At 35.3% G+C, this 27512-nt stretch overlaps 3 protein-coding genes across 4 annotated transcripts; 1 reads left to right on the top strand and 2 right to left on the bottom strand.

Annotated features, from left to right (window-relative positions):
- Positions 1–5967: 5967 nt before the first annotated feature.
- Positions 5968–7164, bottom strand: LOC148623497 (GPI-N-acetylgalactosamine transferase PGAP4-like). The gene has a single exon (XM_088564857.1). The coding sequence runs from the start codon at positions 7162–7164 to the stop codon at positions 5968–5970; it is 1197 nt and encodes a 398-aa protein (XP_088420983.1).
- On the bottom strand, positions 7113–17958 carry LOC148623496 (uncharacterized). 2 transcript variants are annotated; one of them, XM_088565332.1, is made up of 5 exons: positions 17851–17953; positions 17378–17445; positions 14511–14756; positions 10342–13515; positions 7113–7250 (listed from the first exon to the last, which is right to left on the bottom strand). In XM_088565332.1, the coding sequence occupies exons 2-4, from the start codon at positions 17433–17435 to the stop codon at positions 12083–12085; spliced, it is 1737 nt and encodes a 578-aa protein (XP_088421458.1). In that variant the 5' UTR covers positions 17436–17445; positions 17851–17953; the 3' UTR covers positions 7113–7250; positions 10342–12082. The 2 variants fall into 2 exon arrangements, with proteins under 2 accessions (XP_088421458.1, XP_088421459.1); XM_088565333.1 differs by lacking the exon at positions 17378–17445 and having other exon boundaries at positions 17851–17958.
- Positions 17959–18372: 414 nt separating this feature from the next.
- Positions 18373–24045, top strand: LOC148623495 (uncharacterized). The gene is made up of 3 exons (XM_088565338.1): positions 18373–18613; positions 19425–19540; positions 23411–24045. Coding segments are annotated over exons 1-3 (561 nt in total). The 5' UTR covers positions 18373–18611; the 3' UTR covers positions 23854–24045.
- The last annotated feature ends 3467 nt before the right edge of the window (positions 24046–27512 follow it).

Genomic DNA, 27512 nt, shown 5'->3' with positions numbered 1-27512 from the left:
CCTACACATAGAACTCGATGGTAAAGGAAAAATATGGACTAAACTATACGAAAAAAAACGCGATGACTTTCATTCCCTATTGTCAACTTTCCTTTTATCTGTGGCAACATCCGTTCATACATGTCTTAGTTATTTACATGCTTTATTTTAGCTTGTATGAAATGCCTTTTAGTTTTAGTTTGCTTGTATTTGTATGGCATGCCTTATAGCTTATGTCTGCTTTACCCGTATATGTCTAGGATTCATTTTATGCGTTTTATTTGTCTTAAATGTTTCTATATCATATAGTGTTTGTATGTATGTAATGTCGATTTTAAAAGCTCATTAGAGCTTGTGCTATTTGTTTTAATAATGTATCGACCTATAAATATTACTTGACTTGCCTATCCAATGAAATTAAAGAGACAACTGATACACCCTCTGCTTCATACCTAGACCTTAACCTATACACAGAATCGAAACGAACTTTATGACAAAAGTGATGATTTTCACTTTCCAAATTCTTAGTTGCAATAAACGAAGATCTCCAGTCTACACGGATAGTAGTATAGATGTGGGATACGATTATTATTTTTCGGGTGGATCACCCCAATACGCATGCGCATGACGTCGCGTCCGGTGGTCGTGGACCGGAAGTGGCCGGTAGAGGGAGTGGGACCGGGAGTGGACCTTGGGTATGACCGGAAGTGGACCTTGGGTGACCGGAAGTGGACCGTGGGTGACCGGAAGTGGACTTAGAATGGGGACCCATAAAGGGAACATGGGGACCTTTTGATGAAGGAAGGGGTGTCTTAAAGGTAAGGAGGCGGAAACGACCTCCATAGGTATCCTCATTAAGTGTCCTAATTAGTGTCATTATATAGTATACTATGAACAGGTAAGTGTAAAGGTCTCACTAACCACTTCTAACGTTTCCATTACTTTACATGCTAAAAAAGTAATTTTCAAAGTTTCACTGTGAATTCCCAGGACAAATGACATCTTAAAGCTGCATACCGTTGCAAAGCTTGGAAAATAAGGCTTTCAAAATAATTTTGCTAATGGTACGATGATTGTACAAATTCTTCACAAAATTTACTTGAATGAATAATACTGAAAATCCACATTTTTACCTGTTCTGCTAATTGACAGCATGGAGGCAAATTACTCACACATGTAAACAATATTCATACACTTTTGTAGTTAATTACATATATGATTTTAAAGTACACATTCTCAGCTTTATTTTGACTACTTTTAATCATAATACACACAAATAATGCACTTACAATGCATATGTCTAGGTTCAGTGTGTTTTTAGTACTACATAGGGGGTGGCCATTTGACCTGGAAGTGATTAGTGAGACTAAAAAAGGGGGTATATTATGACAAGAGTTATCTTTCTTTGTTTATATTTCTTTTTCTATTTTTCATTTTCATTATCGTTAATTGTTTTTTTTTAAATTATTTTTGTAAATTAATTGTAATTTCATTTTCTTTGAATAAATTTTAAATTTTGATTCGATTTTCTTTGTGTTCAATGGATTGTGTAATTTGAATAGATGTCTCACGGATTAGACAGAAGTTTGAAACTCCATTTTAATGGTGATTACTGTAGCCCATGTAATGATTTTTAATCGTTTTTATTGTGCTTTATAAAAACATTACAGGTGTAAGGACGTATTGTGCAATGTTTACCACTAGGAAATAAATTTTTATAATTGTTTTTTGTTTAATTATTAGGGTCTTTCCCATTTCCCGTAGCGGAAAAACTAATTTTGGGAAATTATCTTAAACCGTTTTAGATACACACAAACCGAAAGCCCCATATTGTTCAGAAACAAGGGGCAGTACTATTTGACAAGGTTTCGTAAAGATTTGAGGTTTCCCTGGTTACGCGATTTTGCGACTTATAATTCGGTTGGTCACCTAACTTTAAAACCGTAAGTCGTACAGACTTGAGATCTTCACTGTTGATCTTAGATGATATATTACATGTTTAAAAATGTCAAGGTCAAAGGTCAAAAGTCACTTTGAAACATGACCTTGGCCTTGGTATGGGATGGACTCCGAAACCGTTACAGATAGAAGAAAATGATTGACACATAAAATGTGTATCTAAATAAGATCTACATTCGGTATGAGGAAACTAAGCGTTTTAATGTTATAGCCCAAATACAGGTATTTTTTGGTGATTTTTTGCAGTTTTTTTTGCGAATATGTCACAAACAGAGATAGAGGTCTACTGTAAATGACAGAAATGTTCAGAATAACGAGCTGTACAAGAAAAGTATAGGTGTCCATTCAATATTTTCAAAATTGTAAGAGCTATGGCCCAAAAACTGATTTTTAATGCTATTTTCATAGGATCGGTCTTTTTTTTTTCAATTGATTTCAAATAAAAGTACCTACAAACTATATATATATTCATGAACACGAGCATAAATGCTACCTAAAAATACCATGGTCAAAGGTCAAGGTCATTTGTTTCAATGGTCAAAAACTGGGTCAAATGGTTTTTTTGCCATTTTTGCCAATATGGTTCAAGATAAACAACTCAAACTACTTCCATTCAATTTAGAAGCATGGTTCCACATCCAATGATAGGCTACAATGCATACTTCCGGTCAAATTTGACGATTTTCAGAAATCGGTGAAAATACACCAATACGCGACATCATTTTTTTGTCGTATTAACTCCAGTATACCATATATTCATTCGAATAACCAATATAAGCCCTTTTCGACAAATTTTATTCTTCTTGCATTTCTTCTGATTGTTATTTTTTTTCCTGCCGCCCAATTTCCCCGCTTCTCATTAAATCATATCGTGACAAGATTTTGACCATCTTTTGCAATCTGAGATAAGACTTTGGAATTCACCCTGAGAAACGTGATCATTTGTCGTTCCAGAGTTATCTGCCACGTGGCGGAAAAACTAATTTTCGGAAAATTTTCTTACATGTTTCGAAAAAACGTTATACTGAAATGCCACATTGTTTCAACATTGTTGTGTCAACTGACATGATGGTGGAAAATTACTCGCACGTTAACACTATTCATACACTTATCTAATAAATTACAATTATGCTTCAAAAGTACACATCATGTGATTTATTTTGACAACTTTTGAATATCACACACAGTTTATCAATATCCAATGCATAGATCTACTTCCAGTGTGTAATTTTAGTACTACATAGAGGGGTGGCCATTTGACCTGGAAGTGACAATTGAAACCTTTTGCTTTAGAATACTTTATAATTATCTCCCTTTGATTTTTTTCCATTTTCATGAAAATTACAAGTTCATTTTTTTCTCTCAACTAATTGTATTGATGGAATTGACAGGAAAAAATAGTCCATAACTACACAATTACTACTGAATTCATCTTTCTTCTAAGAATCAGAACTATTTTGTAAATTTAACAATTGTCAAAAACCTCGCCTTTTAAAATATATGCAAGGAATAATTATTGTCGATCGACACGTCGCTATTAGCTGTTAAACAATGAGCCACTAAGTCGTGAGTCAAAGAAAATTACTTGTGAACATGATTACTGTCAGAAGAGAATTGGTGGGAAAGACCTTTCACTTACAAACGACCTTATCATGTTTAATATTTTAGTGTATTCAGTTTAAAATTTTGACCACTTACGATTATCCTGACAATTGTAAGACTTACTTTTGGAATGTCAATAGCTTTTGGTGTATTGCCTTTCATTTAAGATTTTTATAGTCGACCATTTCATCACCTATAATAGACCCACTCAACCTTTTCATCGATTTTATCCGTGTTATGGGACTATCGGGTAAATTCCTATTTTCATCCTTTCAATGTTTACATGTCGCGTGTACTTGATTTGACCCGCTAGTAAACCATTGACGAATTTTAAATTTCTCTCCATATTTTCATTCGTACTTTGTTTCTCACGTCCTTTTTTGTTTGAGACTTGTGTGCTCGTTAAATTCTTTTCTTTTGTTATTATAAGGAGATTGAACTTTTTACTGCTACAATATTTTCGATATTTGCATGTCGAAGTAAAGCGGAATCATAAGAAGATCGCATCGCGAAGTGTTATTTATAGGGGAAGAAGAACACTTAATGGAACAGGCCATTGAGCAGGACCCGGATTTGAAGACACCCCGACGAATATATGAATATGAATTGTAAATAAAATATAAAAGAACAAAAATCTTGTTGTGTAATAAAACTAGATTAAAGAAAGACCTCCTTACAAAACAGGGTAGCTCAAAACCGATAACACCTATTAGCAATAGCATAACAAACATATTTACTATTAAAGCCTCATAACACGGGTCAAAGTATAAGTAACATACTATAGCAATACAAAGTTTCTTATAAAAAATCATACAATACTTAAACGAGCACACAAGTCTCAAACTTTAACAAAAATGGCGTAAGAAACAAACCACGAATGAAATTATAGAGAGAAAAAAATATATGTTCCGTAGTTCAATGGTTTACCCCCATAACGAGTCAAATCTAGTACACGCGACTTGTAAACATTGAAAGTATGAAAAAAAGGAATTTACCCAATAGATCCTCATAACACGTTCAAAGGGTGTACGCGACTTGCAAATATCGACAATACTATAGCAGTAAAAAGTTCAATCTCCTTATAATAACAAAAGAAAAAACATTAAACGAGCACACAAGTCTCAAACAAAAAAAGGGCGTAGGAAACAAAGTACGAATGAAAATATGGAGAGAAAAAAATCAACAAATCAATGGTTTGATAGCGGGTCAAATCAAGTGCACGCGACATGTAAACATTGAAAATATGAAAAAAGGGAATTTACCCGATAGAGCCCCATAACACGGATATAATCGATGAAAAGGTTGAGTGTGTCTGTAATAGGTGATGAAATGGTCGACAATAAAAATCTTAAATGGAAGGCAATACACCAAAAGCTATTAACGTTCCCAATGTTCAACGTGTACACCTTACGATAGTCAGTATAATCTTTAGTGGCAAGTCAAAATAGAAATATTAATTAATCAAACTGAATACAAAAAATATTAAACATTATTAAACAAAAAACAATGATCAGGCGCGTAGCTGCCGTTAGGCAAAGATGCTTTTGCCTGCACTTAATTTTGCCATTTTTTTGGAGATAAAATACATCCAGGAGAGGCATAAATGATGCTCTAAAACGCTATCCGCGGAGCTTCGGGCTGAGGGCTTCACCCCCTGGACCTTCAATTTGGCCTCAGCTACGCGCCTGATGATAAAAATTTATTTCTTGGTGGTAAACATTGCACAACACGTCCTTACACCTGTAATGTATTCATAAAGCACAATAAAAAGCCGTTAAAATCAATACATGGGCTATTGAAATCACCAGTAAAATGTTTCAAACATCTGCCTAATCCGTGAGACATCTATTCAAATTACACAATCCAATGAACACAAAGAAAATCAAATAAAAATTTAAAATCTATTCAAAGTGCCCAATCAATTATTACACAAAAACAACGAAATTACAAATAATTAGCAAAAATACTTAAAAAAACAATGAACGTTAATAAAAATGTAAAAATAAAAAAAAGCAATATAAATAAAGAAAGATAACTCTTGTCATAATACATCCCCTTTTTATATTTACCTGTCTATAGTATACTATATAATGACACCAATTAGGACACTTAATGAGGATACCTATAGATGAACGGAGCACCTGAAGTCACTAACTTTTCATGTAACATTGTATAATAACAAGTGTTTTGTTTTTTTTGTGTGCTGTCTTTTTAATTTTTATAGGTATTGAATTTTTTATTTTGTTCTATTTTCCAATATTTTGTTAAGTTAATTAATTGCCTGCATACTTATAATAACAGTCGTAGATTTGATATATAATCATGGGGAATATATATACTTCATTACGATTCTTAATCTCGTTGCGGATCTTACCATAACGCTCGTGACTAGGTCAGACAAACAATAATAAATCACACAACTAATTATTATCGTATATCAAAGATGAATTCTTCAGCATTTTTATGCTTCCCCGAGGATAATGATGTATACATGCCCACATGGTAGAATAAATTCGGTTCTATTTGGTAAGCTGGGATTCTGGTTACGTTCGTAAAATTATAAATGGCAAGGTCAGTGTGCAAATTCTTATGTTTACGAGACAAGAAATCTATTATGGCAGGTATGAAGCGACGGGTGTACAGCATGGCCTGTGTACAACACCCTGGTGAATTCTTCAATGTATATAAATAGTTAGATATTCTATAGAAATCATACACATTTTGTCTTCCTACAATTAATGCCATCGTTACAAACACCCAAGCACCAAATAAAAAATAGGTTAGTTGTACACAGTAATGTTTAGAATCGCACATTGCAAAATGACAGAGGACGAAGACACCTGCCCCTAAACAACCAACAGATACTATCTCCAAGATCCTGTACTTTTCGTTTGCATATCCCTGCCATCTTTGTGGATAGTATAACTTAATATAGGAAAAGCGACCATTCAGTATTCTGTTTAAGTAAGATACTTTAATTTTCAGTGCATCTAAAGCATCCATTCTTGGAAGGGCGTCATCTTCCATTAAAAGTACATACTTAGCACCAAGAGAATACGCTGCTTCTAAGCAGTACATATAATCCACAGTCTCTTTGTCGTATTTACTATTGTAGTTCTGGTTACGGTACAATACGGTACGTGATTTATTTAAACTGACAGGTAATGTGGATTGTCCGTAACGCTCCAGTGTAGGTATGACATATTTTAAGAAGGCGATTTCGGTGAAATTCTGTGGTTTTATATCCACATTACATATGATCATGGTTTTGTTTGAGAATGTTTTGTCGTGGGCAAAGAGTTTATGAGTAGCTGCAAGAGTTTGTAAAACGTAACCAAGACGACTGGAATCGTAAGCCCGTCTCTTTACAGTGACAACAACAATGGCTAGTTCTGGCGATTGACTGTATAATGACTGATCTGTCTGGCGTAGGGACTCTAAATATTCTTTTGCCGTTTTCAGTCGTTCACTATTTAAGGTTTTCGCTCGTCTTAAGATGTTGCTATTCGAGTTGAATGCATGAAAAACTTTAGAGAATGGTTTATTTCTTCCATAAATAACAGACAAAAAGATAAGTAGTGATGATGTCAGCAATAGCAATAAGATATGCTGGAGCGTAGACATTGTTCCTGTCATAAAAATAATCCTAGCCTCAGGAAATGAAAAATGTTCATGACAACAAACATCTACTAACCCAATGTAGTGACATCCTACAACATAAATTATAAGTGTTAGTCTTTCATTGCATTTAAAATAAGAGTCAACTCCAAGGGCTCAAATTGCTCATCGAGCCTCATACACCTAAACAAAATGGGCACTACACTATCAAAAATTAAAAACGCATCATAAACAAAAGCTAGAGGTCCCCGACTTGAGAAGTGGCGTTCAGAAGAAATATGCTGGTGTCAGAGCTACTTACAGAGGAATTTGACACATGTAATGCCGAAACAAAACATACAGTTGGACCTTCATTCAAATAATAGTCCATGTTCTGCTGACGTGAGTGAGACATGAAACAAAATCTAAAATAGGAGATGCACATTTAATCTTTCATGAAGATTCTGTACAAGTTTCATAAAATTCCATTCAGCTTTGTGGAAGAAGAAACTGAAAAGAAATGGGTACACCATTCCCCCTTTTCCCTAATTTTCATTACTGATAAACTTCGTGCTTTGATACATGTATGTGAAACCTCTAATTGATTAATTAAGCAAATATTGATAATAAAGAATGTCCGTTTCTTGATCTTAGTAGTCATATCGATGATGGTAAACTTAATACTAAAATTTACGATAAAAGGGATATTTCATTCACTGTTGTCAACTATCTGTTTTTAGATGGTGACGTCCTCTTGTCACCATCAAATGGTGTTTCCGGGAGTGTATATTATATGTAATATAAAGTCCCTGGGTGTTTACATATCACAATTGATTCGATTTGCTCGTATGTGTAACAATGTTTCGGATTTGAACGAAAGGAATCTTACTATAATCGAGAAATTACTACATCAAGGTTTTCGATATCACAAGCTGGTAAAAACATTCACAAAATATTTCAACCGATACAAGTAACTCACTCTCAAATGCAGATGTACTTGTAAAGGATTAATACGTGCGGGTATCTCACATCCTTTGTTTAACGGTGATAGTCTACACAAAGCTCGACACTCACCCAATCAGTTAACTAAATCGTTGAATAGGCTCATTCGTAAGAAAATAGTTATGATATGTTGTTAAGGATAGCATTTTCTTTTGTATATACACTGATTCGCTCATAGGGTCTTTACATAAAAATTAAAACACTATATATCTAAAAGCAGTTTTTTCGCATGACATGGGTTGTGTTCTAACTGTAGAACTAATGGTGTACCGTGATTCTTAACCCCGCATGGAAAGAATTGTGATTGATTTTACATACGATGGGGCAGAACTTTTACTATGACTAAGACTAAGAAACTTTATTTAAAGTCGGTACATGTAAACATACAAAACAAAAGCTCTGTAGAGCTTTTATCCGACATTACAACAGTAAAATCAACAACATACATGTAACAGCACATACATACACATACACAAATATTAAATACATAAATATGGCAAAGCAAAGACAAAGCAGAACTAGCATGCTGCATTACAAGCACTAGCAACCAATTATAATTCATGCACTATTAAAACAAACTAAAATGAAGCACTATAAAAGCACTAGTAACTAATTATAATTCATGCACTATCAAAGCAAACTAAAATAAAACACTATGAAAAGAAATACGCAAGACATACATACATGTATATGATATAGCATATTGCACTCATTGAGACCCGAGTGCATTTTTGTAGGTTTAGACTGGTCTGGAGCTGGCATGACTGTCAATTAAGTGCTAGCAGTCCTTAATTTGTGCATTTGTTTCTTTATTTCCGCTCTAACAAGGGACTCGAGCCTTTTCATACTGATTTTTAGGTGTTTTTAATTGTGTAATATTTTTCCACAGTGGCAAGATTTTAAAGGGGAGGGTTGTGATCATGCCAAAGTACTTTACCCCTGCCACGTTTTTGCACCTGCCCCAAGTCAGGAATTTCTGGTCTCACTATGTCTTGTTTTGTTTTCACCTTTAGTTTATTTTTATGTTACTTGAATATATAGGGGCAACTTTTTCCCTGTAGCTGTGTATAATGATGTTTTGGAGCCAGCTGCAGCCTGCCCTGTGGAATGACGGTTACCTAGTCTTCACTGAAGACAAATAAGTGGCCTTTAGCTGGCATTTTCAACACTGTGGGATTGTTGTCTCTTTGACATATACACCATACTTATTCTCGTTATGACTACATGTAATTTGGATCAAAAGCTAAAATGGGAGATGCACAATGGGAATATGTATTTATTATCTACTGGGTAGTGCCTTGTAAACTGTATAGGATTGAAGAAATGGATAGTGCACTGGCTGACCAAAGTTTAAGAGGGGGACTTAATGTCACGCTTCAATAATTTTCTTTCATTTCAACCAATTTTTTTTCAGAAGATGGGAGGGCGTGCCACTAGGATCTGCCATTGACCCTAATCCCTTTTGGAATTTGGTGCTGGTGAATTTTTTTGTTTTAACCATTACCGACTGATGGTGGTGGTCAAAACAAAAGAAAATATTAAGCGCCGAATCCCAAAAGGGATTACCCAAGCTCCATGCAGCAGCAGACGTTGATTTCCTCCAAGTCCAAATAATTATGCCATCTTAAGAGGCTAAGGTTGCACTATACAAGTGGGATTGAGGTGAACTGTTTTGTACACAAAACTGACCCGGTCTAATTTTGTAAAACTTAAAAATAAAAGGTGAAACTTTGTGGAAATATTGATTGTGGGTAGTAGAGCATTTGTACATAAATAAATGCAATACTTGTGGTGGTACAGAGGTGTAAAATGCACGCTTTAAGCTATTCGGAAAGATTCAGATCCTCTCCGGATTGGTTTCTCTTCCTGCACCAACTGGCTGTTTTTCAAAAATGCTAAATTTTGCATGAACTTTAAGAATAAAGATTATGAACAAATGAGCAGAAAAAGGTACACTTTTTATTTGTTTTTTTTTACAATAATACCATGCCTACTTACTTTTTCTGGTAGTATTAACATGGACGGCCCAATTTGATGTGCTTTAACTTGCTATTTATTTAAATTGTATTTTATAACGCCATGACCATCGGCACTGGCTATTTATAGCCTCTTAAGTGACCTGTCCGAATTGTTTGAGTCTCTGGGCATAACGAATGTGTGTCTATAAGTTTTACCACAATATGCCCGTCAAAAATATCTTACCTACGCATTTGCACGACACAGAAATCTAAATCAACACGTTCTAAAATCTGACCTTGATGTTTATTATTGTATAATTTCGAAGCAGATCAGGAATGGATTGATTGAATCCGGATGAAGACGGGGAGAACGAAGACCTTGCATAAAATGATCCACAGGCGCGTGGCTGAGGCCAAATTGAAGTGTAGGCTAAATTACGGCAGGGGGTCTGTGGGCCGCTTAAGGCCCCCAGCAGGTCCAGGGGGCGAAGCCTCCCAAAAGCTCCGCCGAGATAGCGTTTTAGAGCATCATTTATGCCTCTACTGCATGTATTCTATCTAAAAAAAAAAGCTTTTTTGCCTAACGGCAGCTACGCGACTGATCCAAGATAAAGAGGAACATTACAAAATGGATACATACGAGGGGGTGGAACTACTCAGTCTTTCTCTTTAAAGTAGTGTAGTAGAAATGGCCGAGGAGTTCTGTTTTATATTAAAAAAAAAAGGGATTGTGGTTTCTAAGCCAAGCTTCAGTCATTCTAATTTAAATTATGCCTATCTATTGTTCTATTCACTGCCTGTCAATCTAATTAGCATGTAGACAGCCCAAGTCGGGGGGGAGGGATGTTAAAACTTCAATACTTCTTTGATTTTGTCATTTTTGTCAAATTGTCATTTTCATGTTTAAAATTGACAAAAATGGCAAACAATGCCATAGCTCCCCCATTTCTGAAGAACCCCGGGTGGCACCCCTCCTTTTCAAAGTGTCTGGATCCACCCCTTTTTTTACCACAGGCCCTTGAGACCAGGATTTTACTTCTCTAAGTATATAGATGAAAACTGGACATAGTATAAACAGCATTAAATAGCAAGCGGACATGTCAGAGAACACACATAATAACTCAAATATGGAAACAAAATGATTTAATGACAATTTTAGATAAAAAAAATCCTGGTTGCAAGGGCCTGTGGTGTAAAGGTAATAGAAAAAGGAACTGATATGGTGAAATGCAACGAATGCACCATCGTATGACCTTTATAAAAATAGGACATACGTATGTAGCGTATTTGGAAACGTTTTAGCAGTAAATTGTATCAGCTGTAGAACGTAAAATTTCCCTCTTTTCAAGAAAATGTAATCTGCGTTAAAATGACAATTCGGTAAAATGACGCACGGTCGCACGGATCTCGGTGTCGTGAAAACGGTGTTTTGTTAGGAGGCGTATGTTTAGTGTAGTTAGTAAATTAATATTGAATTTCATATTCGGGGTTACAATCCACGCTACGATGACAGATATTATAACAATCCACGCTACGATGACAGATATTATAACAATCCACGCTACGATGACAGATATTATAACAGTAACCAACATTAGTTAACCTTACTTTATTTAGGATAATGTTATATTTTTAATTGCATTTACAAGTTTACTTTTACACATGTATGCAAATTTCAGGCAAATTTGCACATGTGCAAACTAGTTGCTCAGGTATGTAAATTATTGTTATTAGATACATTCGCTTTTCTTCTCTCCCATGAAACATAAACAAAAATTGTAGTCGTCTGAATAATAGAGCAGTTCTTTTTAATTGAAAAAACGATCCATATTAATAGCAAAACAGCAACACATGATAATGAAAGGTAACAAAAACAACATAATTTTAACTTATGCGAGTATTACTTAAGTTTTGAATAATGTTAACTACATAATATTATAATATGTATAAATTAACTCCTCCTATCTAACTAGAGATCTATCATATCACTTGTCAACCTCATCACATCTGTTGACTGAATCAGCGACAGGATCGTATAATCGGTAAACGATGGGTATACCCATAAACACCTTCTTTTTGGTGGTTGGCCAGCGAAAAACATGTGCAACAATTAGTGGGCGTTCTCCACTGCCATCTTGTAGTTCAGGGCATGCCTTCCAAAGCTGGTTGCTGTAAGTTTGGGCAAAAGTTTCACATGTCATACGGAGGAGAATTTTTACTACATTCGTGATTTCTCTGGATTCGAAGTTCCATGGATATACTTGGTCGCTAGAGATGATGGTCTCTGTGTATTTGTCCAACAGACGATTCCAAATAACCTGACCTAAATATTCGTTCCCATAATGTATGGCTACTTCCAGTATCCGTCTATAAGCATTCTTAGTTGTAGCCGACTTCAGTTCGTGTTGGGTAAGAAGATAAACCAAATCCGTGTCATGACTTTCAACAGCATAATGAAGCGGACTTTTTGCCCGATTGTCTATCAGATCCACCATTGCACCGGCTTTCAATAGGGTGTCAACCATCGTTATTTCTCTTTTTTCCACAGCAAGAAATAGTGGCGTTTTCCCTTCGTCGTCCTGAACGTCAAGGCGGACACCCTGTCTCAAAATATCAATGGCCGTTGTAACCATTCCTTTACGGGCAACAATGTGGAGAGGTGTCAGTCTGTTTTTATCAGCAGTCTTTACAGAAGCTCCATAATTTATTAATGCGTGCACAATATAATCATGGCCTTTCTCGATGGCCAGAAAAACCGGGGTTTGGAGATTGTTGTCTAATACGTCAAGCGTTGCACCACGAATGACTAAATAGTCAATTATAGGAAGGAATCCTAATTCCGCGGCGTAGTGGAGTGGTTTACGCTGTTTCCCATCACTCTGGTTAACTGGCGCACCATGCATAACCAGGGCCTTGACAATTTGAAGGGTGTTCTTTTCAACTGCGTAATGAATAGCTGCTTTCATTGTGTTATCTAAAGAATAAACTGAAGCTCCTGATCGCAATAAGAGATCTACCATCAGTTTTCTGCCATCTGCCACAGCGCAATGTAGAGGCATCTTCTTTGTTCGGTCAGCGCAGTTTACAGATGCCCCTTTCTCGATAAGTTCTTTAGAAATAACTACATAACCATGTTCTACAGCATAGGACAGAGGCTGTTTAATTCTGTTGTCGGTCATATTTATCACAGAACCCGCCTTTAACAGCATTCTCAAAGCCGGGAGTTGTCCGTATTCAGCAGCGTAGTGAAGTGGAATTTTACCATTACTATCTTGAGAATTGACCCTTGCACCTACTTTAAGCAGTTGCTCCATAAGTATAGTATCACCACAGATGGCAGCACCATGTAACGTTGTTTTTTTCACGTCTACGTCGATGTTATCACTGTTGTCGTCATCCTTTTCACTTTCTGGTTCCTCTGTAAAGAAAGACCATTAATCATCCTATTTTTGTTCGGTTATATAACAGAGCTCTTTATTTTTAAGAAAGATTAACAAATAAGAATCTTTAATCAAAGGTTAATTTAAATGTATTCAACTACAATGTCACAAGGTAATAGCGAGGAAAAAAAATAATTATTTGGGTATTTGTCAAGACTTTCGATAGTAACGGCTAGGGTAGTAAAGCTGTCTGGTTGAGTTGTTGTCATTTTCTACAATTCCACCACTACTGCAGATTTCATACAAAATTGACTCTCTGTAATTAACAGGTGATTGCCTTTCTGCATCGTGCATATTCGCTATTTCAATGCTTTACACCTTTGCCACATTCATGCAGCGTCGATTCCAACTCCTCTATGCAAATTAGTACAGTACATCGGAAATAGTATCGAGGATTTGTAATGAGTTGTGTTCATGCCCAGTGATTATTTTCACACTAATTCTTAAAAGAATTTTCACACGAAGAGAGAAGCTAAGAACAAAATATTGGTAAAAATTCAACCTGTTTAGCTGTAATTTTAGAATCGGACTGGACAAATTCCTGATAGATTTGCATCCGAGGTTTTCCTCCTTTGTAACGAAAGAGGCTAGGTAGTTCAGATTGTACTGAGAAACTGTTCGGCTTGTGACGTCATGTGATAAAACGGTTCTTACAGACGAATCAGAATAGTAAATTGCTGATATTCTGCATATCGCAGGATGACCCTTTGAATGTTGTTCTGACGATGTTGTACAAAACCTGATACGCATTCTGATTGAGTATAGTAGTCACGAAAACTTTTCTCGTTATTATTATTTGTGTTTGTGTGTGTGTGTGTGGTAACAAAAAAGGCTGAGTAGTTTCTGCTTGCCGGATCTAAAAGTAATAAAAGTGGCCACATTTAAAAAAAGATCAGCTTTACAGTTTAATTATTAGGTGGATACGTAAGGATTGGAAAATCATCATGCTGTTATATGTACCTAATTATCTTACTTGAATTATTCGACCACCGTTCTTTAGCAGCTTTAAACAGGTCTACAATCTTAATGTCCTGGTTTAGCAAGACACGCTCGGCATTCTTGTGGGCCTTCAGGCATTCAACATTTGTTTCTTTGGATTGAAGTAACGATGTCCTACATCTTTTTATCTCATCATCTAGTTCAATGTCCCTTTTTATTTGGGACAAGTTTGGCCAGTATGACATACTAGTGTTATTTAAGTCTTGATAACTAGTATTAACTGAAAAAAATGACCAAAAAAATCGAAGTAAGTACAACAAAAACAAAACGAAACAAAACAAAACACACAAAAAGACATTTCCCTTCGTCGGTTTACAGCGACCAACTTCATTGAAGCAATAAGTCTTTTATAAGATTATCATCGTGACAGTTGAAGGTTTTCTCCGGGGTTAAATATGCCGGAAATATAGTCGGGATAACAGACGTACATAAGATTTATGTTTGTACAAAATTTAGTTTAAAAGGCCAGACCAGTATTGCACACAATGCTCTTGGCAGTCACATAATATTTTCACAAAAGAATGAGACGTTGTGCTCATTTAAAGCCAAGAAGCAATTTGCAACCATGTCAGTGGCGTGACGGGTCGGGTGGGGGAGGGGCCCAGGATTTGGAAATCACCCCTTTGTTGGAATTTGTTTTGTTAATTTTGTTCAATTATGGGTTACATTTGACTAATATATAGTTTGTACACCACTAATTCAACAAATGAGCTTACACAAATTTTAGTGCACTTGTGGTATGTCACTGTGGAATAAGTGTGCGTCAAATCTGCACAAGTGAGCCTGTTTTAGCGGAGAGTCATATTTTTTTCATCTGTACATAAAATGGTCACGGTAACTTACTGAATTTAAATATTTTAATGAGTTCTGCATCCAGACTTTCTTTTTGTGAAATGTCGGGGATTTAGCTCATTGTCTTAGGAGCTGGTGTTGCACGGCAAGGTAGTAAACCCTACATGATATTTTCAGAGCTAATAGTGAAAACATGCAGCATTTGGGTGATATATAGTCTTCTTCAGGAACACCCTCTCTGGATAAACCAATTCACAGACACGGATGGTTCCGACCAAACCCAACTATTTTCTTCGACAACTATTATTTTATTTAATTCTTTATTCTAATTTTAAAAAATGCATCTTTGTCAGTTCTACGTTTATGAATTGAAGAAATCACAAAGAAAACACATTATATCACCATCTGATAATAAGATAATGCTTTAGCGAAGATTAAGGGTGAAGATGTTTGTGATCGTCACGGAACTAATTTTATATATGTAAGTTTTCCGTTCGTTAGACCGCATGTATTATCAATTTTCCTACAATACTGAGTTAAAACGCAGATATATTAAATGATATAAAAGTAAGGATATGCAATCGCTACATGGAATAGCATAAAAACTGAGCACTAAAGAGAAACTTCGTGCAAACGTTTCAATTAAAGATGGAATTTTCACTCATATAAACAGCATTAAGCTTACCATCATCATCTTTAATTTAATTCCTCTTTTACGGAGATTGGTAAACAGTAGACAATTCTTTGAATGAAACAAAGCATGAAAAAATATTCATTTTCAAAATAGGGTAAATATCAGTCCTCCTTCAAACTGGCCACATAAGTTCATGAATTAAAACAATAATTGTTCATTGTCAAAGATATTTTATATGTCTGTGGTTTTGTAGTTTGAAAAAAAAAATAGAAATCAGAAGTTTTTCTTAAAAACTGAGAACATAAGTTCATGAATTGGAACGATGGATGTTAGGCAGCAACCACTTGATTTTCAGGGCTATCATGATATTTTGTGTTCGTCCTCGGCTCTTTTTTTCGCAACAATTCAAAACATTTGTCTCCCAAAAATCAAATGGGTGCAGCCTTTATTGCCAAAAGTGGTTTTATCAGAATATGTCGGGGCTGTTGCCATCAGTTTATCCAGAAATAGAAGAAAAAGGTGCTCAAAACATCAGCCCAACCATGTCGCCGAGAGAAGAAATTCAATGACAAGATAAGACTACAAACTGGTCTTTACAAGACACATTTTTTTAATGATGAATGGATATAGTCAACCACGAAGGTCGAGTTAAAAATGATTAATTGTTTACCAAAATAGCATAAATACTCATTAATTTGTAAACAGTATATTCCAGGTGCCTTGTTTGGCTTAAGTTTTGCACACTAGTAAAAACGTTCTCAAATATGACAAAGAACTGTACCTTCAGTTGTATCCACTATATCACCGTGTGAAACATTATAATCATCTCTCATGAATACAGTTTTAAATTCGTAAAAATAAATAATATGCACGTACCATTCGGGTTTTCATGATTAATGGGCTGTAGACCTACCCCCACATAAATAATTTTTGAAGATTTTAGCCTGGAAAAGCTTCATTCTTCGAAGATATCTTTTGTATATGATATATATGACAAAAATAATAAAAATCGTTATATTTGATTACTGTTGTATGTAGAAAGATTCTCCATTTATTCCCAATTTGTAAAAAATGAGTAAGGAGTCTTTGTTGGTTATATGACACAACCAGTTGACAATAATAAGGCGTTCGTACGATGTAAGAAGTTATGTAAATTATGCCACATATTATGGCACGAAAATTCGATAATGTTTACAAATATCCTGTTGATAAACATGTTATTTTTGAAAGTAAGATACAAACAACATCTGAAATTCTTACCCTTTTCTAACATCTCAGACTATAAAAATATAGAACGTTTTGGGCCTTGCGTCTGTAACTACCCATATAATCCCCCAATGGATCAATTTAATCGTTATTAAGTCATTTTTACTTATTGTAGCTCTTTAGTTAACTAATGAATAATGTGAGTATACCTGAGCTGATGCTGCTTATTGATGAATCAAAAAATCCAAAAGGTGCACTTGATTCCATAGTTGATGATCTACAGATATGAAACGTGAATGAATAGTGTATAGTGCTCTGCCTGTGAGAAATGACAACCAATCTAAATGTGATGCAAAGAAGTAAGGCACGTGATATGTTTAAGCAGAATGATGCCATAACACAACAGAGAGAGTATATATGGATCGTAAGCGATTTGAAGACTTCAAAAAACGCTCAGTAGGGCACTGGTGAATAAAATGTATGACTGATTATTTAATTCTTGATAAACTTTTGAAAACAAATAAGAAAATGCCAATGAGCTTTTCATGTTTAATTGAATAATCATTGAACCTTATACATTTAATGTTAATGAAATGATTACCTCCAACTATTCACGTTTGAAAATATACTAAAATATAGAAAGTGTCAACCAAACACAAACGAAATAACAGTTATAACTCACCGTTATTATCCTCTGCTTATATATTATCTAGTTATAATTGCTGACGGTGTCATAATTCTGTGTGTTCCACCTTCACAGTCCGTGGGCAGGTATAGCGGGCTATTGTTAAGTAATCAAATTTATCATTCATTTAAGTCATAATTCTTTTGTTTGACAATCTTTATATTTATGGCAATTGCCCAAGTCCTCTTATGCCTATGCAGACAATGATATACGTGTAGTGATTTTTTTTCTTCATTTTAGAATCTGTTGGGATGGCGGAATTTCATTCTGTACTATCTTGAAACCATGAAACGAAGTAATTAATATCACGTGGCTGAATCAAGAGTTTGTTGAAAAGTTCGCTTCCCGAGTGCGACTAAAGGGACTTTGTCGATCGATTTTTGAAGTTTATTTTTAAGTATATAGTTCTGAGGAAAGATATATTTGCTTCCCGAGCGCAATAAATTAATACAAATGTCAACAAATTATACAAATGTCGCTGAAGGGACTATATTGGTTATTTTTTTTTTTAAATTTGTATCGGAGTATAGTTCCGAGGAAATACAGGTTCGCTTCCCAAATGGTACAAATTAAAAGACTTTAACGATCGATTTTTGAAGTTATTTTTAAGTAAAATTTCGATTGGTTCGTGGTCATTTAATATTTTCTTTTAGACCTAAGTCCATATTTACACATCTATATGGAGACGGTATCAGTGTGTACACAACTAATTTTAACTCAAGCAGGATTCCTGAAACACACAGCGTCAACACATTGGCATGTAAGTTATAACACTGCATCTATTAAGACACTAAGGCCCACTCAAAAAATTACAACCAGGAACTTGTTCTTCCTATCAACAGTGATGCTCTACACAACATCTTTTGTCACTCAGGCATTACATATATTTTTTTGTCGATTCTCTTTCTACACCGACTCAATTTATATTGTCTATTGTCGATCATCTTTGTACACTGTCACATTTGTCGATTCTCTTTCTACACTGACGCACTTCATACGGTCTTCTGTCGTTTTCATTACTGCACTGACGCATTTCATATCGGTTTTGTTTCTACATCAACGCACTTCATACGGTCTTCTGTCGTTTTCATTACTACACTGACGCAATTCGTATCTTTTTTTTATTTTGTTTATTTTGTTTATTTTATTTTTTTGTCGCTTGACTATATCTTTGTGTATCTAGTCCTTGTTCTTTTGAACGTTATGATTTGTAAGTTTTATTACTGTAACCATGTATATTCTTTTGGTATATTTGGTTTACGGGTAAACATAACTATGCGAATGCCTTTCTTGGCTATTAATGAGGTATTGACACCACACCATTAAATGCTGAAAAACCTTTTTGAGCCACAACACGGCTATTGTATCCATTTTAATGAGCATTGGCGGATCTAAGAAATTCTATAAGGATGGGGCACTGACTGGTTTATGAGAGCTTTACTGATATCCAGTGACATACTCAACCCGAGCACGGAGTTTTGTTTCGTCTATGATGGGAATGACATTTAATTGAGCCGTGTTTAAATTGCCAAATGTACTGTCGTGTATAATTGTTTGTTTTTTTTTTGTAGGGACTTTACAGAGATAGGACTTTTCCAAAGGAAACGAACGTTCACAGACCAATACAATGGCAATGATCACAATACGGCTGCCAAGTATCGACGCACATTCGAAACCCATTGTATAAGTAAGAAAATAATCACCTTTGGAGAAAAAAAGATAAATATTGGATATTTATCCACGCGACAACAAACCAACCATAAATCCTTACTTAATTAAAAGAAGACAACAGACAAGAATGTAACGAGATTGGATCACAGGTACGTGATGACAGGACCCTGTATGGCACCCCATAGCGAAGCGCTTCGCTCTTACATTCGAACTGGACATGATTGATAGAAAATTGCACATATGCGATGACATTATGTTATATTGGTACATGTATGATGCAAATAAACGATAATTAGTGTTTTTTTATATAAATATGATAATGAGTAGGGCTATTGGGGTGCCATACAGGGTCCTGTCCTCACGTACCTATAAATTGAATATTGTGATTATGTCAAAGAGACCACCCCACCTGGATGAAAAATGTCAGCACAAGGCCAGCCATGTGTCTTCAATGAACGACGAGGAAACCCTCACACCAAAGGGCAGGCTGCAGCTGGCCCCAAAACAGCATTATACACAGGTACAGCGAAATAGCTGCCCCTATATTCTCCAGCAACATAAAAGTAAACATAAAAGTGAAAATGAAACAATACTGAAAGAAAGACTTATTATGGCATTTAATGCTGAACCAGTCTTTCAATTAGCTATTAATCTAGTTAAAATTAGAACTATCAATTATTCCATTCAGTCACTGCAGTATGCAGTAATTGATAACTGAACATTAGATTGAATTAGCTAACAGAACAAAGCCTTTCCTCTTCTTATCATTATGAAGAATTCATAAATGTGCAAGTCTTTGTAAAACCCATACTCAAGACCAGGACATATAGAAGAAATTAAAAGGTGTCTGCCATATAACATCAGGAAAGCACCACGTTATCTATTCAAGGCACAAGTGAGTCAAGGAATGTGCGAATAACCAGAAATATAAACCCATGTCGTCTTTTTCACTTTGATTGATATTATGGAGGCTCTCGGATTTGGGTCGTTAAAATGAAAACGCCTGGGGTTACAAAATTTGATATTCATATATTATCACGATTATGTTCAATGGCATGCGTAATGGCTGGACTGGTGATATGATATACATTTTAGTCCCTTTTATTTAAGAATTTATCCACATATGTATCAACAAATTTCTGCTATATTGTTCGAATTTATCACATTTAATAGAATATTCGTTCTTTTGTTCAATGCGATCGAGTTTGAATGTGTTTCTATGCATTTCTGTTGTATGTAAGAACATGACTCAAAAACCACCCCATTTCTAGGAGGGGGTACCGTTTGTAATTTTGCTGGAGTCACAAAACAAACAACACAAGGTATCTACTCATACTCCATTTAATATGGGTATACATTCTTAAGTAGATTTATGCAACATTTGAAATCATTGGATGAATTGGCTTCCCTTATAGGTACATATATAAATATGGTAAATATTCATGTCGTCAAAAGGACCACCGCTTTTGGGGAGACCAATCTGGCATAATGAGAAGGCCAGTGCCCATGGGATTGAATAATATTTTTCCAATTTAATATAATTTGAAAGACTTTATTTGCTGTTCAATTTTGTTTTCACGGCACTTTACACAGTGGTGGGGACTAGGGTCAAAATTTAGCACTTTTCACATTGTATGTAAAGAAGCCATGGAAATGGCCCAAAACTGCCGCATGATCCTATGTTTTGAAAGTTGCAAAAGATGACTTGGCTTATGAACCTAAAAAAGTGATACAGAAAACTGCTTTATTTCTAAAGGTTTATTCACAAAGGGCATCACTTAAAATATGGGTTTGCATTGGAAGCAATGGGAGTTTTTTTTACTGAATTTATTATTCATCAACAATTTTCCTATTGATACTTTTTATTACTTTTCGGATGTAGGTTGAGTTCAACGTAAAGAAAATGCAGAATTTATAAGTCTATTGCTACTTACAAACCTTTACTTAGATATAAGAGTCACCAAACAGCTCAAGTCATGGCTACCAAGCTTTCAAAACGGCCCCGTGCAGGTCCGGGTGTTAAAGGAATAGGCCTGCAGCAGCGCTAAGCTTGTCGTAAAAGGCGACTAAACTGTGCTCAGAACCCTAGCCGGGGGCTAGGGCGCTCTGCCCACAGAGCAACTGGGATGTGTGCCCCAGGTGGTGGAATGGGGTACCCCTGGCGTTTTACATGCTGGGGTTGTCAGGCTACAATACGGAAAACCTGACAGCAAACCATAGTGGTGTACCGTGTTGGGAAAGATGCCACGTTCCTTGCACGTTAAAGAACCCTACTGTGGTATTCTCCCGGAGTAGGAACCATAGGGCTCCGCCACAGGAGGCTAAATTGCCCGACCCTACCCAACTCTCCCTATTTTCAGTGGCAATCAAAATTTGTCGACCGCATTGTCCTTGTGTCCTATCCCTTTTTCATTTCATCATCATTTCATGTCCATTTTGTCATCAATTTCATGTTCATCGTCTGAATATAGCTGAAATATTGCTGCACGGACGTAAAACCCCAACAAAAAAAACAAACAAGCTTTCAAAACGCAAATGTGTGAGATTTGACAGGAAAAAATGAAAGATCAAAATAAAAAAAAACCAATAGTTTCCTTTGATCTATTGGTGCTTTTTTGGCTTTGATCTTTCATGATTATGCCGCTAAATCAGTTTCAAAATGAGGGAGTCTCATGCAAAATGCACAAGACTTGATAGGCCTGGACCTCAGTTTTCTGCAACTTACCTGTTGACAGTTAAAATCAACGTGGTACTTAAAAAAGTAATGATCAAAGTCATCGCGATGGAAGTTAAGAATATCACGATGTCATTTAGAAGCACTACGATTGAAATCGAAGATCTTAGAAGCATCATAATGGAAGTCAAAATCATCGCGATGGAATTGACTTTCACCACTATGCTTTCGACCTTTTATTCCTTCGTGATGATTTTTACTGTCATCGCGATGCCTTTGTCAGTTTAAAGATACTTCGAGCAAATGTCATGATACGTTTAACAAAGTCCAATGAGTTGCGGATTATAAGATGCCCCCCCCCCCCCAAGGTCAACCAATGACGAAGCGCACGTTTTGCATCAAGTAACCCCAAAAGTCATTCAGATGGTAAAAAATCATGCAGAAAATATCGTTATTTTGACATGATTGGCCACTTAAAGATTTATCAATCCTGATAGTCACATCTTTATCAAAATGAATTTTTTTGGTCAAATAAAACCTTATCTGGAACTATATATAGTATTTTACATGAACTACCAATTACAGGCGAATGGTAATTGTCACCTTAAACCCTGAAATGATCAGATTTGTTACTAAGGGTTTTTTTAACGTCCTTGATTACCCTGTCGGGTCTCGCACGGACGGCCCAATTTGGTGGGCTTTATATAATTTTTCTATTTATTTAATTTGCATTTTAACAACAAAAAAAAAACAAAACAAAAAAACAAAAAACAAAACAAAAAAACAAAACAAAACAAAAAAAAAGAAATAAGTAAAAAAAAATTAGAATGAACCATGTAAAGGAGAAAAATGCCAAGTTTAATATTTCATCAAAATGCCCAAATTGTATTTACTGGGATTATATACAAAATAATATATTGCAATTTTGTTTTTTTTAATTTTGTTTTGGGTAGGAATGTCAATTTTTTCACCTTATTTTAAAACTAAGACACTATATGAGTTTACTGTACCATATGAAGGATTGTTTGAACGATGGTATTGAAAAAATGTCAATAACGAAATGATTGATTAATTGATCTAGTCTTAGATTGATATACTAGGCACCCGAATTGAACAGATATGTTGCATACTTTGTTATTATTTAAATGAGATATATTCATATTGTAGCACTTACTCAAATTTGACTTGCAATTCATCATATTGATCTTTCAGATATAAAAAACTCGAACATATTTCTGGATTTTAACCAGCATTATGAGGCAGTTCAGTTTCAATGTGCAATGAAACTAGACCAATACAGACCTGGTGTACCTTACAGACTGCTCCACTACCCACTCAAAAGTTATGTAGAAATCCTGTTCAAGATTTCGGACTTCTCATTCTTGTCAGAACTTCATCTGGTTTTGAACTGCGGGTCGATGATGTACCAGGGACGTATTGACATTCTTTTCAATGATAACCCTGTCGTTATGGACTACAGTGGACTAGCCTGTGACATGGCTTTCCATGAGCATTTGTTCTCTCTACCAAGACAATTGTGTGTTGGGGGAGATAATAGAATTAAAATCCAACTAAGTGACAAAAGCCCTGGTGTATGCTGGCTATCAGATGCCAAGATCTGTGGTGTCTATCATCAATGTAATTTATTACTTTAGTGTGGATTCTTCTTGGATTGTCATTGGGAAGACTTATTCCACTGGATTAGTCTCATTTTTTTTTCTTTCCATTTGTTTGTACATTGGTAGTCATACAGTAGAAACACATGCTTTTTGAAAGTAGAATTTCAATCAGTTTGGTTAACCAAAAGTGGTATACCTTTTTTGAGTAAACAAACTTGGAAGTTTTAACTGTTGAAATGTTCTTTAAAGGTAGGTTGCATATGACTATCGGTTTCAGTTGTAACAGAATCTTTTTTTACACATGTAAAATGCCTTTTTTGGTTTAAGACTAAGACACCCTGTTTAAACCTAATTCCGGAAAATTTTGATAGTGCCTACAAAATACCGAGTACACAATATCAAACACGGCTGTCATTATTTATACTAGAATATAGGATAACAAAATGTTGAAACTTGCCCAGAAATAGACTACGACTAAACAAACTTATAAAAGTGACCAAAAAAAAAAACAACAAAAAAACAAAGCTCACTTGGTGATAACCCCGCTCCCTTCTCCAGAAACCAATATAGGAAACCCCATAAGTGATTCAAGGCATTTAGACGTAAAAAATGAGGTGTACAAATCAAGTGGTGCTATGTGCAGTAGTTACGGATTAGAAGATGGCCCCCCTTGGTCGACCAATGACAAAGTACATGTTTTACATCAGGAAACCCCGAAAGTCATTTCGGTGGAAAAACAAATTAGGAGTTGCACAATGGCACCACACGAAAGGCCGGTCATCAAATTCCATTGAGTGGTTTCAGAATAGTTGAGTGCACGGACTCCATGATCACTATACAACTTCCGCTTTTCAACGGGAATAAAACAAATAAATGCTGGCAAATATGCAGATCCGAAAGGGGTGCCGGCCTTCTCTAATGCAATTGAATATATTTTTCTATGTGTTGTAGTTTTTTTATATTTAAACGTTTCATGATTGCTTTCAAGTGTTGGTAAGAATAATTTAACCAATAGTTGAAAATTACCCCTTTGTTTTAATTAAGAAAACCCTAAAAGAATACAAAGTCAAGCAAGTAACGAGAATATTGTATTTGTTAACATTAACACTATATATGAAATCGATATTTTTTAATGCGGATCAATACTGGAAACCATTAAAGCACACCAGTTCTGTAGTTCGTGGGCCAAAATACCAAGTTGATGGACAAAATTCATGTTTTAGTTACCATAATATTAAAAATGGTTGGTTATGTGCAATACCCACATGGGATGGGCTAAATACACTGAAATGCATTTCAATAGATAGGTACACGAAATTAAATAGAAAGCAAAATATCGGTAGTTTAATAATTATCAAGCAAATTCGTAATTCAGCATTGATTTATCAAAACATGTGAATTTGATACACAATTAAATTCAGGGCCCTGGGAATGGGCCAACTCCTTGTTAATTTATTGCCATTTAAAGGGGATAATGTTTTTTTTTGTGTTTTCTTTTTGAATTTTCTAGCCAACATCTTGTGAACCAAAAACCATAACAACTTTCATTGATGAAATGTTCCTTTCTTCAGTCAAATTACACTTGTTTACAACCACATACTAGTATATTACATCTGCCTATGCATAAATGCTCCACTACATTTAATCAGTATATCCACCAATTTTCAACTGTTAATGTTAAGTTTTACAAAATTAGTCAACTTGGTGTGCAAAACAGTGCATCTGAATGTAACCGTATAGTACATCCTGTTAGACTTAATCTAGCCTTCCCTTTTACCACACATTAACTATTTATATGATCCAATAAATGCTTTCTAGGGCACAGCTTAATATGTCACAGAATTCTGAAAAGTTGAGGTAAGTTTGGACACATCATTCAAGCTAAATTCAGCATTAATTTGGATTGTGTTTAACCTTTTCCTTCTGACTCTCTTATTTTCAAACCCTCCCCCTTTTCTAGGGCTTGAAGAAGGCTAAAACCATGGATTTCTCTGCACTTTTTTTGGCTAATTTGACTCGAAAGGCTTTCAGCTAAAAAAAGACAATCTGTAGAGAAACCCTACAGGCGGATCCCAGAGGGAGAATGTGCCCCCTCTGGGGATTAAGGGGAAGAAGATCCCTTGCTGATGGGAAAATCTGGAAGCCTTACAGTTTTGTCAAATAGTCTAAAAAATTGTTCGATACCTATATTTTATGGGTTTCGCAGGTTTCTGACCTAACCATTTGATACTGGTTTTTAAAATGTCAAAGTCATTTTCAGTGAAAAAATGCATTTTTCTGCCCCTTTGAGACCTCCGGCTGTCTCCATGGTAAATATGAACCTGTCTCTACAACCTGTGATGCCCAACACTCCACATTGACTGTAAAGCAAAAAAGTATAACTCCCTACAAACATTTTTGTGTCTGGAAGACACAGATGATGTCTCTGCACAGGAAAAATATGTCTCATTTGAATTGTTGGAAGTGCTTTTGAGTTATAGTGTGAAAATTGGAAATCACCCCTTTTTAATTTTGAATTTCTGTAACTAAAAAACAATTACAAGATTTGAATTTAAAAGAAAAATAAAAATAACAACCGGCTCCCAGGAGCCTGAATCGCTCACCTGGTTAAATTTTGTCTTTCAATGGCAATGAATTTAAAAAGAAGTTTACTAATAATTTTGACCCAAGAAGACTTTGGTAGGACTTATCATAATGATCAATACATGGCTTAACAGATAAAAATGAAAATTTGACCACAGATAGATCTCATCATGCTGAACACTTTTACCCTAAGTCAGTATTTGGATGAACCTAACGGTTTTGGAGATATTCAATCGAAAATTGACAGTCTGACCCCTACGTTCTGTTTTTAGTAATGGCGGCCATGCTTTTTGATGGGTAAAAAATCTAAACAAAACTGTTGTGCAAGATACTCCAAGGACATTCATATAAAGTTTGGTTCCAGTTGGTCAAGTAGGGTTAGAGGAGAAGATTTTTGAAAGAAATGATATAAAAAAATAGCAAAAAAAAATTGTCGAAAAAGGGCAATAACTCCTAAATGGCTGGACAGATTAAAATGAAAATTTGACTACAGATATATTTCATGATGCTGAACACTTTTATCCACGCCAGAATTTGGCTTAACAAAATGGTTTGGAGATATATGCGAAAAACTACAGTCTGACCTCTATGTTCCATTTTTAGTAATGGTGACTGTGTTTTTTTGACGGATCAAAAATCTGAAGACAATTTTTGTGCAAGATACCCTAAGGAACATCTGTGCAAAGTTTCATATAATTCCTCTCAGTAGTTTCAGAGAAGATTTTTGAAAAATTGTTAACGGACAACGACGACGGACGCCAAGTGATGGCAATAGCTCACATGGCCTTCGCCAAATTTGGAACTTTCTGATTATGTGGACCTACAAGTTTAAGAAATTTTTACAAAATTGGTTTTTCCACTATGGGGCAGATAACTCTGAAAGAACAAAATGTCTCGCAGGGTGAATTCTTATCTCAGATTGCAAAAGATGAATCTTGTTGCGATATGATTTAATCAGAAGTGGGGATATTGGCTGCAGAAAAAAAAAGAAAAATAATAATCAGATGAAACACAAGAAGGTCTTAACCATTGAAATGGGAAAAACCTTAATTAATAACCAGTTAATGAAAGAACAAAGAAAATGCAAATACTTCTTTTAAATTCAAGTTTGA

The sequence above is a fragment of the Perna viridis genome, chromosome 2 (genome assembly GCF_037379345.1).
Source record: "Perna viridis isolate PV_CMFRI_1.1 ecotype Kerala chromosome 2, ASM3737934v1, whole genome shotgun sequence".
NCBI lineage: Eukaryota > Metazoa > Mollusca > Bivalvia > Mytilida > Mytilidae > Perna > Perna viridis.
Note: the sequence above shows the minus strand (reverse complement) of the source record. Positions and strands in the feature narration are given on the sequence as shown.